This window comes from Saccopteryx bilineata, chromosome 3, assembly GCF_036850765.1.
Source record: "Saccopteryx bilineata isolate mSacBil1 chromosome 3, mSacBil1_pri_phased_curated, whole genome shotgun sequence".
Taxonomy (NCBI): Eukaryota; Metazoa; Chordata; class Mammalia; order Chiroptera; family Emballonuridae; genus Saccopteryx; species Saccopteryx bilineata.
In genome coordinates, this window is record NC_089492.1 from 158313595 (window position 1) to 158329817 (window position 16223).

A 16223-nucleotide genomic window follows, 5' to 3' on the forward strand; every position below is an offset into this window, starting at 1 on the left:
TCTACGATGGTTAAAAAAAATCTTATTTTTTAAATTAAAAATTTATGATGCAAAATTTACTCTCTTAAGGTTTAACACTTTGTTTGGAATCTTCTTAAAATTAATAAATACATCCAATACAGAAATAAAAAGAAACACACTATTCCAAATCAGATATAAGACTGTTATAAGAATATACTATTATGTTAAGTGAAATAAGCCAAGCAGAGAAAGAAAAATACCATATGACCTCACTCATTTGAGGAATCCAATGAACAATATGAACTGAAGAACAGAAGTGGGATCAAAGGGACCAGAGGGAAAGCGGTCAGAGGGAAAGGGGATGAGAGGATAAGATCAGAGAAGGGAAAGAGATTGGTGAAATTATATACACATAAAACAGTGTTATAGAGAGCAGAAAAGCTATTCGTGGAGGAAAAGGGGGGGGTGTTGGGGGGGCAAAGGAGATGTGGAGGGAACACAGGGGAGGGGAGATGCATTTGGGGGGACACTTGAATTTATATAAAAACAATAAATTTAAATCAATGAAAAAAGAATATACCATATGTATCTGCTATTTTTAAGTATACTTTACTCATGACAGCAAACACAACTCACTTTTCTTCCTTCCATGATTGCTGGTGGTAGATCAGGAGATGCACTGGATTTAATGTGACTGACACATTACAACCACAAAATACTTCCACAGTGTATATCTGTGTAAAAGTGTCATGCACATGAGATATTCAGCCAATTACCTTGTGATAAATAGACAGTAGCCATATAAGTACATTAGAAAGCGAGGGTAACCATTTGGAATTCATAAATATTCAAATCTTTACTGAAAGCAGCTTGTATGTGAAATTTAAATGACATATAATATACCAGAAAAAGGCTTCATTTCAAACTTCTACAAAAAAAGAAACTGAATTTACAGATGACATGAACTAATCAAATACATCTATCATTGTCTAGATAACTTAATGGTGTGCCATAATTTAATATCATACTCTATATGCATAGCAGAATTGTTATTTTTCTAATCATCATGCCAAAAGTAAAATACTGAATGAAACAATACAAAAATGAAACAAAAAAAACATGAAATTACCACAAAATTGTTTACAATATGACTTGAGAAACCAATTAAACCCCTGAAACTGTTGTATTTTTGTTGTTTTCTATTTTTACTACACGCAAGTCCTAACTGTCCTAAATGGCACTAAAATGCCATTCATGATTCTATAGATACTTCAGACCCTTGTTATTCCTCTAGGAATCCCTCCCATTGAAACAAGCTTGATTGAAAATAGAAAATATGTGGAGAAGACTTGGACAATTTCTCCATCTTCATCACGGGACAGCTGGGTGTAAAGCACAGTCACGCTATTCCACAGCCTCTGCTCAGTGGTCACTCAAGTCTCCTTCAGTCTTGTCTCTGTATCCACAACAGCTGGCTGTGGAGTAGAATGCTGTCCCTGGGAAAAAAAGTTCACTACCATGCTCAGAGGTGGATTTAATGGCAGGCGTCCTGGGCCCTGACTTCTGAAGGGCTCCGCAAAACCTCAACTTTACACTTTTTTCTAAAGTAAGGGGCCCAATATTTTCTTCTGTACCTGAGACCTCAATGAACTTTAATCTGCCTCTGACCATGCTGTCCTCTGTTCCTTCATAAACACAAACTCCTCCCTCGTGGAGGTTTCAAAAATGCAAATATGATCTAGGCTTCTCTGATGTTTTGATTTCAATTAAAATTAGTGCCAAACAAACATCTTTGATATGCAAAATGTCTAAGCTAGTAAATAATGCAGAATTATTTCACTTCCCCACCTTTTGCAAAAACAAGCAAAAGTTTTCTTCAACCAGATTAAAGAAGATAGACAATCTGTAAATGCTAAAATACCTGTTGTAAAGATAAGGAAATTGAGGGACAATAATTAAGGGAAGCAAATGATCAGAAGAACTACATACAGCCCATGAAATCTTGCAAAACTTAATATTTCATAGTCTTTAATAAAGCGAAGCTGTTATATGGAAGTATTTTGTGCATGTTAAAAGCACATTTCAATAAGTTTTTATAAACTAAAAAATATTAGTAATATAATTTTAAATGGAAATTTTAAAATATCAAATATAATTATGCAGTAGGCTGATTCTTGGTTTTTACATATTTTTAACTATATTAAATATATAATTAACCCACTTCAAGTCTAAAAATTCAATCTACACTATATGTATTTGGTGTACAGATCTGCCATTTGTAAATATAGTTCAAGGTTTATATAAGCTGCACAATTAAGTGAATAAAATTAGAGAATCAAACTACTGTTGATAAGAAAGTAGAAAAGTGTATATTCTAGGCTTTGTTATTTTAACTGATAAGTTTGTGTGGCTCCTGCTACAATAAAAACTGCTATCTATTTTTAAATGAATAATTCGCTCACAGGAGTCAGTGAATGTAGATGTGGGTATGTAAGTGTGTAAAGAAGAAATGGAGTAAATTCTTTGCCATTTGTTTTCCATTCTTAATTATTCTCCAAAGATTATTTTATTTTATTTTTTCTAAAGATTTTATTTATTGATTTTAGAGAGAGGAGAGAGAGAGAGAAAGCAAAGAAGAGGAGTGGGAAGCATCAACTCATTGCTTCCTATGTGCCTTGACCAGGAAATCCCAGGATTTCAAATTGGCGACCTCAGCACTCCAGGTCGATGCTCCATCCACTGTGCCACCACATTTCAGGCTCCAAAGATTATTTTAAAGTTACAACAGAAGACTGCCAAGAAGGGGGCTTCAAATCAAATCTTGTATTGTTCCAGCTGATAGTATTATGCTATTATTATACCTCTCTCTATATATATTTACAGCCTGCAGGAACTCTAACAAGTGCAATGAAAGAGAGGCCATGTTACCTGCTCCCTAAAGAACTAGATTTTTTTTTTTTAAATTAGTTTTTTTTTTTTTTTAAGCTTGGTTGTTTTTTTGTTTTTGTTTTTGTTTTTATTTATTTATTCATTTTAGAGAGGAGAGGAAGAGACAGAGAGAGAGAAGGGAGGGAGGAGCTGGAAGCATCAACTCCCATATGTGCCTTGACCAGGCAAGCTCAGGGTTTTGAACCGGCGACCTCAGCACTTCCAGGTCAATGCTTTATCCCGCTGCGCCACCACAGGTCAGGCAAGAACTAGATTTTTTTATAGCACTTAAATAGATAGAAACATGTTTGTGTCTGGAGATATTCTAGAACCTTTTTATTAGAGAAAATCACAAGTAAAATAGTGAGTTCAAATAGCAACTGAAGAGTTATATCAATTAATTCCACACTAGGATCCCTCAAACACATATAAATAAAATATGATGTTTTAAAATCTCTCAAGAAAACCCTGGTGGCAACAATGTAATTAGTGATGTATCTGAATATGCCTTCCAACAACTAGAAATAGCAATCCAGAGAACAAAGAGAAAAATATTCCTGCTGGGGCCAGAAAAAATGACCAGCCATACAGAACAGAAGGTGTGAAATCCAAGCAGTCTTTCATTTTCATGGTTTTGTAGCTCTCCATGTCAGCCACCACCTGGACCCAAATGACATACAGCATCACCACCAGTGAGAACAGGATGCCTGAGAAGGACAAAACAAAAGACCTTTAGCCTTTCTGAAAATGTTTTCCCAAGAACTCTTACCAACCATTTAATGTCTCAAATTATAATTCTAGCTAAATCCCCTACTTTGTGTCAGATCCTTCATTCTGTACCTCATATGCACATCATTTGTGTTTAATTTTCAAAGCATTGAGATGAGGGTTATAGCAGCCTAAGAACCATGACAAGGCAACAGTTGATATATATTTATTGAGTACTTACTGTATGCCAGGCACTGTATTACAAGTTTACAAACACTACGAGTCAAAAATCCTGGCCTAGTGGAATTTATTTTAACATTTATTCATTTCTACTGATGCCTGGTTTGGGATGAGCACTGTAATTCATCATTTCTTTTGTTATGTATAATACAATGGCAAAATAGGTACGATTAATCCCAGTTTTAAATATGTGCAAACATAGCTAATAGTTTTCAGAGCTGATTTTCAGCTCAGGTCTTTCTATTCTTATATTATTATGACACAGGTAATTAGTGCTACAGTTAAATACGGCCATGAAAATAAAAGCCAAGACAAGAAAGAGATGAGAGCACTAAACTAATGTAAAAGAATATAAATAAATCTTTAAAATTTAAATACATATGTTGAAGATTGATTACAAGATAAATAAACACTGCCTTGAAAGAATGAGGGAGAGGACTGGGGAAAAAAATCTGTGGAACATAGAACCATAGGTTAAAGATTAATAACTTATTAAACAAAGAGAAGGATAAGTGAAGCAAAGAAGAAGGAAGGAAGGAAGGAAGGAAGGAAGGAAGGAAGGAAGGAAGGAAGGAAGGAAGGAAGGAAGGGAGGGAGGGAGGGAGGGAGGGAGGGAGGGAGGGAGGAAGGAAGGAAGGAAGGAAGGAAGGAAGGAAGGAAGGAAGGAAGGAAGGAAGGAAGGAAAAGAGGAAGGCAGGGAGGGAGAGAGGGAGGGAAAGAGAAAGAGGAAGGGGGAAGAAAGGAAGGGAGAGGAGGAAGAGGGGAAGAAGAGGGGAAGAAAGGGAGGGAGAGAGGAAGAAGGGAGGGAGAGAGGGAAGGAGGGAAGAAGGGAGAGGGGAAGTAAGGAAGGAAAATGCTTAATCATTAACTAGAAGACAACATCACAATTTATCAACAATTTTAATGTAACTGTAATCCACCTCTTTAAAATGTTGAAATTTTAAGAATAGAGAAAATATTTTAGTATTGGACAGTGGATTGTAACAAGAAGTATGACAGAAAATCTTCATACATGCTAAAATTTGAGAATAGCACTAAGCATATACTTTTCCATGTGACAGTGACTGTAATAACAGAAAGTAGCAACAGGACCATGCTGAGTTGCAAACTCAGGAGCATCAGCTAAGCTGATTTCACTTGTGAGTGAGCGACATGTCCCACACACTAACCATAAGTCCTGAAGCATTTGATTATGTCCTAAAGCAAAATACACTTAAAGTCACTTACTATTTGTCCAAAAGTTCAATCAAGACATGTCAAAGATGGTTTATTCTTTGATTTAAGGAACTGATCCACCAGGTATAAAAACTCCATACTCTAAATGCAACTCTGTGACTAGGAGCCGAGACTGAGGCATATTGGGCAAGAGAGGGTCATTTTGAAGAGCCTAGCCATCAATCGTCCCTCTTGAGCTAATTGTGTGCTTAAAGTATTCAAGATGTCTTTTCTCTCTGGGGCCATCAATTTCATAAACAACCTTAACAAGTAAACGTGAAAGAATAAGGGCTCATAAATATGAGAAGGTGTGTCCATATCGAAACTTAAACTTTCTCACAACCATGATTCAAGCTATAGAGCAATGTGGAATCAACATAGATGCGTCACTAACAAGAAACATTCTTCACAATGTTGTCTGTAATATAAATGCAAATACTAGAGAGCAGAATAGAGCAATTTAACCACTGAACAACAACTATATCACGGGGAAATATTAAAGTCATAGCCTGCGAGCAAGCTCCTAAAAGCCGTAGCTCAGATTTTGACAACAATATGGCAATGTCGTGTGTTGTCTAGCAACTTTGCCTTTCAATCCTTTTTTTTATTCGCAAATATGTAGACAGTGTTCTTTGCTAATGTAAGGGTTTGACTTAGTGATTTGCATACTATTTGCAATACAAGCACATTGCAAACTTTGTTATTAGTTGTTAATATGTTTTTTTTAATCTTCCTTGCATGATGTGAATCTCTTATGCTTGCAGATATTTTTATTAAAAAATTAATAAAATTGCTTCTGTAAAAACTGGTAGTCTGATAAACATTTTTTTTTCAAAAGTTGCAAAACCTACTTCAGAATTTAGAGTATTTAAAATATGTTTTGTTGCTAATCAAGTAGATGTTAGTTAATAAGGAAGAATGAACTGATATTTAAATGTTGGTGTTATTTGAAGAGCAATTACATCTTGTAAGTAAGAAATAATAGGCATTTTATCACTATAATAGTTAACTTGTTCACTAATTGAAGATATAGTCCATTTGATTCATTTCTGATCAGTTTATGAGTGTAGCTTACCCATGGATTAAAATAGTGTTTCCCTGTTTATTAAATTGCCAATGTTTTATATGTATGTGTGTGTGTGCATGCACAGACAGAGATGGAGAGAAGGAAAATGAACTTACAAATACAGGGAAATATTTATAATAAAGGCAAATAGTTTCACTGATGGAGCAGCAGCAAAAATTCATGACAGGGTCCTGCATAAAGAATGTGGTCAAAACAACAGTCAGGAAACTGTAAAGTACTGGTGGACTGATCAAATAAATAATTATATAGAGGTTAATTGAAGCCATGTTCTTCACTTCCTGAAAGGTAGTTACAAATTTGTTTTTGTTTTTGTTTGTCTTTTTAGAGAGACAGAGAGAGGGATAGATAGGGACAGACAGGGATGGAGAGAGATGAGAAGCAACAATCATCAGTTTTTTGTTGTGACACCTTAGTTGTTCATTGATTACTTTCTCATATGTGCCTTGACCATGGGGCTACAGCAGACTGAGTGACCCCTTGCTCAAGCCAGCGACCTTGGGTCCAAGCTGGTGAGCTTTTGCTCAAACCAGATGAGCCCGTGCTCAAGCTGGCGACCTTGGGGTCTTGAACCTGGATCCTCCACACCCCAGTCCGATGCTCTATCCACTGCGCCACCACCTGGTCAGGCAGTAGTTACAAATTTAAAATGAAGAAAGCGAGAATGAACTGCATGATGTTTGTTTGTAATTGGATGTATCAGTGTGAATTTATGGAGAGAGAGAAAAAAGTAAAAGTATGTGTGTGTGTGTGTGTGTCTGTGTGTTAAAATATACCTGTATGTATATGCATAGATATACTTCCTAACTCTGTTTCTCAAGAAGATTTGGGATCAACAACATCCTGGTAGCATGGTGCACATTAAATGTCTATCTCTTGGCTTCTAAATAGCAAGAACCAGGGCATCTCAAAGAAATAGATGAATTCAGATTGAAACAAAGTACAAGATGAGTGTGGAAAGTCTTGTTATACCAAAAATTAAGATGGGCTCAAAGAATGATGGAGTTACTTCAAAAGACTGATTGATAGGGCTTCTCCTAGCCAATTCTGAGACATCTGATTATAAAGTAAATAATGATACTGGCAAATTATTTATCATTGAATAAAATAGAAATCCATGTGTTCACAATGATATAAATAAAAGAGTGAATAAATAAGTAGGAGAAGGGAAAGCTTTTTAAAAATGAAATGCTAACTTATAAATGTAGAAAGAATAATTGACTAAGAAATCACCATTTGGCATTCATTTAAGCAATAATTCAGGCAACAAACTAAAATGGATACTAAAAGTGGTGGATGAAATTTAGATGAGTAACAAATATTTACACAGGGTCCAAGTTCCTTTCCACAAAACACTTAATAATTGTAAAGAAAAAAACAGTAACTTTATACTAAAGAAATGTAGCAAATACCACTCAGTCAAGTAATAAAAGTTATCATCACCAGTGACATAAGAACTTGATGTCATTTAACACCCTATAAGATGCAATTTGAACATAATATTGCTGATATGAGCATGGTACAATATTCGTAAATCAATCAATGTGATTCATCACATAAACAAAAAGGAGAAAAACCATATGATAATTTCAATAGATGCAGAAAAAGCATTTGATAAAATCCAGCACCCATTCATGATAAAAACTCTCAGCAAAGTGGGAATATAGGGAACATACCTCAACATGATAAAAGCCATCTATGAGAAACCCACAGCCAACATCATACTCAATGGGCAAAAATTAAAAGCAATACCCTTAAGATCAGGAATAAGATCAGGGTGCCCCCTTTCACCACTCTTATCTAACATGGTCCTGGAAGTCCTAGCCACAGCAATCAGACAAGAAGAAGAAATAAAAGGAATTCAAGTTGGAAAAGAAGAAGTAAAACTATCATTATTTGCAGATGATATGATTTGTATACAGAAAACCCCAAAGTCTCAGTCAAAAAACTACTGGACCTGATAAATGAATTCAGCAAAGTGGCAGGATATAAAATCAATACTCAGAAATCAGAGGCATTTTTATACACCAACAATGAACAGTCAGAAAGAGAAATTAAGGAAACAATCCCCTTCACAATTACAACCAAAAAAATAAAGTACCTAGGAATAAACTTAACCAAGGAGACTAAAGACTTGTACTCGGAAAATTACAAAGCATTGATAAAAGAAATCAAGGAAGATACAAACAAGTGGAAGCATATACCATGCTCATGGTTAGGAAGAATAAACATCATTAAAATGTCTATATTACCCAAAGCAATCTATAAATTCAATGCAATACCAATTAAAATACCAATGACATACTTCAAAGATATAGAACACATATTCCAAAAATTTATATGGAACCAAAAGAGGACACGAATAGCCTCAGCAATCTTAAAAAAGAAGAATAAAGTGGGAGGTATCACACTTCCTGATATCAAGTTATACTACAAGGCCGTTGTACTCAAAACAGCCTGGTACTGGCATAAGAACAGGCATATAGATCAATGGAATAGAACAGAGAACCCAGAAATAAACCCACAGTTCTATGGACAACTGATATTTGACAAAGGAGGCAAGGAAATACAATGGAGTAAAGACAGCCTCTTTAACAAATGGTGTTGGGAAAATTGGACAGCTACCTGCAAAAAAATGAAACTAGATCACCAGCTTACACCACTCACAAAAATAATCTCAAAATGGACAAAAGACTTAAATGTAGGCCGTGAAACCATAAGCATCTTAGAAGAAAACATAGGCAGTAAGCTCTCAGACATCTCTCGGAGCAATATATTTGCTGATTTATCTCCACAGGGAAGTGAAATAAAAGACAGGATAAACAAATGGGACTATATCAAACTAAAAAGCTTTTGCACAGCTAAAGACAAGAACAGAATAAAAATAGAAACTACACAATGGGAGAACATATTTGACAATACGTCTGATAAGGGGTTAATAACCAAAATTTATAAAGAACTCATAAATCTCAACACCAGGAAGACAAACAATCCAATCCAAAAATTGGCAAAAGAGATGAATAGACACTTCTCCAAAGAGGACATACAGATGGCCAACAGGCATATGAAAAAATGCTCAACATCACTAATCATTAGAGAAATGCAAATTAAAACCACAATGAGATATCACCTTACACCAGTCAGAATGGCGCTCATCAACAAAACAACACAGAATAAGTGCTGGCAAGGATGTGAAGAAAAAGGAACCATCCTGCACTGCTGGTGGGAATGCAGACTGGTGCAGCCTCTGTGGAAAACAGTATGGAGATTCCTCAAAAAATTGAAAATCGAACTGCCTTTTGACCCAGCCATCCCACTTTTAGGAATATACCCCAAGGACACCATAGAAGGGTTCCAGAAGGAGAAATGCACCCCCATGTTTATAGCAGCATTGTTCACAATAGCGAAGATCTGGAAACAGCCCAAGTGTCCGTCAGAGGACGAGTGGATTAAAAAGCTTTGGTACATATATACTACTCAGCCATAAGAAATGATGATATCGGATCATTTACAATGACATGGATGGACCTTGATAACATTATACAGAGTGAAATAAGTAAATCAGAAAAAAAAACTAAGAACTATATGAATCCATACATAGAAGGGACATAAAAATGAGACTCAGAGACAAGAACAGGGGTGGAGGGTGGAGGGAGGCGGGATAGGGTGAAGGAGAGAGGGGTTGGGGGAGGGGAGGGGCACAAAGAAAACCAGATAGAAGGTGACAGAAGACAATTTAACTTTGGGGGAGGGGTATACAGCACAATCAAATGTCAAAATAATCTAGAGATGTTCTCTCTCAACATATGTACCCTGATTTATCAATGTCACTGCATTAAATTTAATAAATAAATTAAAAAATATATTGCTGATATGACACTACAACTAAAACAAAGAATCTAAATTCAACCACAAGGAAGTATTAGACAAATTAATTCAAGAACATTTGAGAAAATCACAGGCTTCTACTTTTCAGAAGAGTCAAGATCATGAAGGTCAAAGAAGGACTTATACTGGTCTGATGGAGAACCAAATGACACAACTAAATGCAATTCATGTTCCAGTGCTGGATCCTTTTGTGATAAAAGACATTGTTGGGACAGCTAGTGAAACAAATGAGTTTAGGTAAAGAGACTTGCAACTTCTATGCAATTAGAAAATATTTCCAAAAAACAAAACACAACTCAATAAATAAGTAAACTAATGAAAAATAAATAAATAAGGCCCTGGCCGATTGGCTCGGTGGTAGAGTGTCGGCCTGGCATGCAAGAGTCCTGGGTTCGATTCCCAGCCAGGGCACACAGGAGAAGTGCCCATCTGCTTCTCCACCCCTCCCCCTCTCCTTCCTCTCTGTCTCTCTCTTCCCCTCCTGCAGCCAAGGCTCCATTGGAGCAAAGTTGGCCTGGGCACTGAGGATGGCTCTATGGCCTCTACTTCAGGCACTAGAATGGCTCTGGTTGCAACAGAGCAATGGCTCAGAAGGGCAGAGCATCGCCCCCTGGTGGGCATGCCGGGTGGATCCCGGTCATGCGCATGCGAGAGTCTGTCTGTCTGCCTCCCGGTTTCCAACTTCAGAAAAATATAAATAAATAAATAAATAAACAAACAAACAAACAAACAAATAAGTGTGGCATATGTTGGGGAACGGGAAGAAATCCTGTGTGTTCCTAATCTAGAAAGATGCAACTTCTTTTGGTGGAATATTGTGACTACTAATGAACACTAATATTATTGATTTTGGCCCACCTGCCAGATGTAGAGTCTCTTCTGAGGCAACTTAATACTATGAAAAATATTAATTTATTATTATCCCAATAAATCTTCACAAGATAGATCACTGAAGACATAATCAAAATGTGGCCTCAAATCCCATGAAGACCTGTGATCACTAAAAAGCCACAGAGATATGGGTAAGCCACACAAAGAGAGTGCTAGGGCTTTTCTTATCAGCAGTGTGGAAAAGCCACTCAAAACTTGTAACTGTACATGGATTTTCATACAGAGTTTAAAACTTTTCCCTCTGAATATCATGCATTCAATTTGGAAGTCATTTTCTTTTCTGAAACAAGGTGATGTAAAACTCATTCACAAATGGCCATTAGGAATGCAATTGTTAAAGATAAACAATATAGAAAAAATCACAATATGAAAACGAAAAGAATATAACTTCTTCAATGCCAAATCAGACTGAGGAATAAAACTGCATGGCCTCAACATTTTATAGAACAAGAATGGGAAAAGAAGGTACTATATAAATCCTTTATACTTTAGTTTAAAAGAACAAATTTAAAAATGTGTTCCTAGGGAAAGCTTCAGAAATGAAAATTTTCTTCAAAAATAGAGTCAAATATCAAATATATTCTTGCCTAAAAGTATATATACACCTGTATTAAAAATCAAAAACTTTTGAAGTTACTGAAAAGCAATAAACTGGATCTTTAATTGCTTAGAAGTAAATGAATTGCCTTTGAAATATACTTTACAACTTGAATCATGGCCAGTTACTAGGAAATGACCCTAAATTCAAGAGGATTCATCAGTCTATCTTAGTCATGCTTTCACAGAAATTCAGAGGAAACTCATTTCAGCTTTCAGTGGGTGTAGAAAAGGCCAAAGAATTCTATAATAAAAAAATGCATTATGAAGGAAGTTAAAGTGCATAGAAATTAGAATCAGAAAAAAATTGTCTTTTCTTTCTCTGGAGGAAACACATACTGCAGAGATAGGGCGCTTCAGAAACAGCATGTAGATAGAACTAGAAAGTGAGACTCATAAACTTTTAGGGATGATAGTATCAGCTTACTCATGTGTCTATTTCCAGAAGAAGAAAATGAGACCTGCAGGAGTTTGTCTATCAAGGTCAAAAGATTTAGACATAACTCAAACTAAAACTCTGATAACAGGTGTAACATATTAGACCTGAAGACATTCAAAAACATCTTACAACAGAGAAAATATGCCAAAGAGGTGGTAGGAGACTAGTTTGCTTCTCCAGGTGGAGCTTCCCGGAAGGCAAGGGGAGAACTCATGCTAACTGTAGAAATAAAGACCAAGTCTGGAGCTAGAATAAGAATGCCAAAGATGGTGGCACTAATGAAATGGCAAGCTTATATCTGATGTGCCAAAAGAAAGAACAGAAAAGAAACTTGATAAACTATTTACTATTATTTTCTTTTAAAAAAATTGCAATTCCTCAAGAAATACGTAATTATTTTCTTTTGCAGATCTGCACATGAACACTGAAGAGCGAAACTGACAACATCCCCTCAAGAGGCTTTTGCAGAAGATACAAAAATAGTCTTCAAAATCTTTTTACAAAATATAATTGTATATCAAACTGATAACGTGGTGCTGCGCCTGCCAGTGCCATGGAAGTGACCTGAGACACAGCTCCTCAAGCTAACCTCTGACACTTATGCAGCCTTACTAAAGCATAGTTAATTAAATAAAATATTAAAAACTGCCTTATATTATCTTCCTCACACATCAATTTGTCCAAAAAACTTCTAACAGCCTTTCAATAGTGCTCACTGAGCAATTAAATTCTCCAGGTGCTTAGGGCATAAGGATTTCTTGTGATTGCTTATTTTTAATAGCAAGACTATGCCCCTTGACAGGAAGAAGAAACTATAGAGGCTAAGACCTCAATCCATTTACCTTTGTAAGATTACCAAGGTACAGAGTTTTGAAGGAGAGAATTATTACTGGAGACAGAGAGCAATGGGGAGTCTCTGCCATTGGTCAACATGGGGAGGTTCTTACACCGAGTGTGACAAAAGCTAGCAATATAACTGGGTAGAATAAAATAAAAAAATATAAAATGCCCTCCATTTCCTATCCCTATTATAACTGCAGGTGTGAGCAAGAAGGGGAAATGGTCTTTGACAGGACAGTCCACTATTCTCCTAGGTCACGTCACGAAACCTGAATATACCTCTTTTCTTTTGCACCAGCACCTGACTCGCAGTTTTGACTTTTGTTGAGATAGGCAGCCAGCTGCACCTGTGTTTGCATATTTGGTACAACTACAATAAAACATTGTTTTACCCATAGAGCTTTAAATAAGTGAAATCATAGCAGCATCCTGTCTTTCTCTGGCTGCGTTTACTCAACATGACTGAGAAATCGTCCACATTGTAGCATATGCGAAGTAACAGTACTCCTTTTCGCCCCTGAGCAGTATTTCATTGTATGAATATACCACAATCTGTTTATCTATTTGTTTGTGAACATTTGGGCTCTTTCTAGGTTTTGGCTGTTATGAATTAAGCTACTATGAATAGTTTTGTTTGTAATTTTCTAACTCAAATATAGAGTCTGGAAATTATACTTTTCCTTAGAAAAATGCTTTTGAAAAAAATGGCAACAAAATCTTTTTACAAAATATAATTGTATATCAAACTGATAATGTGGTGCTGCGCTTGCCAGTGCCATGGAAATGACCTGAGACACAGCTCCTCAAGCTAACCTCTGACACTTATGCAGCCTTACTAAAGCATAGTTAATTAAATAAAATATAAACTGCCTTATATTATCTTCCTCACACATCAATTTGTCCAAAAAACTGACAGCCATTCAGTAATGCTCACTGAGCAATTAAATTCTCCCACGTGCTTAGGGCATAAGGATTTTTTGTGACTGCTTATTTTTAATTCTTTAATCATTTTTTCAAACTTTATTATGTATTATTTGAAGCACCTAAAATATGACATATAAATGAATGTTATGAACTCTTATGAAATGAACCCCCAACCTAAGAACCAGAATTCAACCCTGGACCCAGTTTCTTTTTGTAATTCCTTTAGAAAGAGAGTTGTCCCTCAGATATTCAGGAAGCATCTCTAAGCTCTGAATTATAGCACAAAATTTAGGGGCCTAAATGAGCTAGACTCTTTCTGAGAATTAGCAAGAGATCTGACATCTTGATATGGAATGAATGATACTCCCCCTCAAGTTATGGATTACATTGGAGTTCATTAGAACTATTTGATTTGAGCCCTGAATTCATACAAGACTTTGGAAAATATCTGCAAATTAAGTTATCTATAGGGTCATTACCTTCATGTAGTAGTTTTAAAACACAGAACATTAATGTATTAAATGGAAACACTTGAAAGTGCCACAATATTTACAAACAGTTTTGACATGTATTAACTTTTAATATAATAAGAATCTTAAAAATGGCAGTATTTGAGATGTTTCTCAACTTCAAAGGAGCCTTGTGTGTCATGCCAGAGGGGGAGCATGAGCATAGTGCAGGATGGATTCCCACAGGTCTGTTTCAGAAGCTAAAATATATAAGAGGGAGAAAGAAAAATTTGTCAATTCTACATTTTCTAAAGAATAACATTTGTCATTATATTGTAATGTACTTTCAAGGTAGCCTTATTTCTTTCATTAAAAATTAGTTTCTCTGGGAAAATAAGCCAGAACATCTTAAAGATAAAATTGTGTTTTTGTAATAGTTCTTTCTTCTTTAAATTAATAAGCTTTTGCTTTTTATTATAATTAAATTATGCTCAGTTTTATGTATCATATTTCAGAAATTGTAAAACTAATGCGTAATGATAACCATAAGAATTCTCAGTTTATCTCCACTCTTCATTTTACCCGAATCTCTTTTCTACTAATTTCCCCCCAATTTTCTTAAGATAGCCTGAGTAGTTTATATAGTTATAATTTCATGACTGTATGTTATCTTTACATCTATCTGATTCTCAAAAATCCACTGCTGCCCATACTTTGTCATACTACTTTTCCCATACACCAAATATCTCTTCCCTTTCATTTTCTGGTTTCATGTTTTTAGTCACCAAACATGTGTAATGTTTATCGGATTTCTCAAATATTCATTATTTTCATACAATGGTGTAATAATTTTAGATGTAAAATATCGTATTTATAGAGAATGATCACGAGGGTTTATCCATTTCTACAAATAATTAGGGATTTAATCTGAAAAGCAGGGTTTTGTTAATGCCAAGAGTTTACTCACAACAACTGCATTTCAGAAAGTAGGAACCTGTTGGAGATAACAGGCCTGGATTTTGACCGCCCTGCTTATAGGTTCACTGTCTAGAAAGCTTGACACTACTAGCTAAACAACCTTAAGCAAATTTTTTACTTCTATCTCAGCTTTTTCATTGGAAAGTAGAGGTAATGCGGTGCCTATGACAAAAAGCAGTCCTGAGGAATTAATGGAGGTAAAGCACTTCCCAGGTCTTTGGAATCTGGCGAGCATATGATAAACATTGGCTTGTATTATTATCATGGTTATTATTAAGCTTTGGCATAAGATCCTGCTAATGGCTTGCAAATAGAATTCCCTAAAATATTTTAAAGCATTAGAGCTTCTCACTTGAATGGCTTATTTCAGGACTGGCCTACTGGTAAGAGAATAAACTTGGCACTCTGTCTTCCAGTTCTGAGATTTCGAAAGGGAAATAAGGGGAAATATGCTTCAACAGCTTCTGCATTGTCTTATTGGAGTTCTCCACCAGGTGGCACCAGTCGCCTCACAGTCTCTTTACTGAACAAGCGGGAAGGGATAACATCAGGTGAATCCAGAGTTGTGCTTATTTATGACAGGGACATTTTTTTGCAAATCTCCTGCCCCTCCCCAACAGCCCTTTAGTTGTAGGGAGTACACATTCTTTCTGGGGATCAGCATATGTTCGTTTGATAATTCAGATGAATCTATACCTATGTGTTTCTCTTTCTACACAAGAGAATGTAAAGAAAAAAAAGTCCTAAGAAACGGCATAACAAAATTTAGTAGGGAAACTAATATGCTTTAGCCACTCACTGATAACCATTTTTGTGCAAAGCAATTATTTGGAGGAAAGGTGTGGAATGAAATAGATTATTTACAAAGAAATGAAATCAATAGTAGCTATTAATGATACACATACTTTGGAAAAGGAAAATTAAGTAAATAGAAACTTATTCTGCCTTTCTACTAGGGACAAACCTAATCCCAAACCAGAGATCCCATTCATAGGTCAGGAAGAATTTGTGACCCAACACACCTGAAAACTCCATAATAAAATGGCACTTGAGTAAAAAACATTCATTTGCCAGGCCTGTC

General features: G+C 35.8%; 1 protein-coding gene across 1 annotated transcript in view; it reads right to left on the reverse strand.

Moving 5' to 3' along the window:
- Positions 1 to 3208: 3208 nt before the first annotated feature.
- Positions 3209 to 16223, reverse strand: part of TMEM182 (transmembrane protein 182) — a 54763-nt gene continuing 41748 nt past the window's right edge. The window contains exon 5 of the mRNA XM_066264865.1: positions 3209 to 3596. Within this exon, the coding sequence (XP_066120962.1) occupies positions 3376 to 3596 (221 nt within the window). The 3' untranslated portion in view covers positions 3209 to 3375. The remainder of the gene's footprint in view (positions 3597 to 16223) is intronic.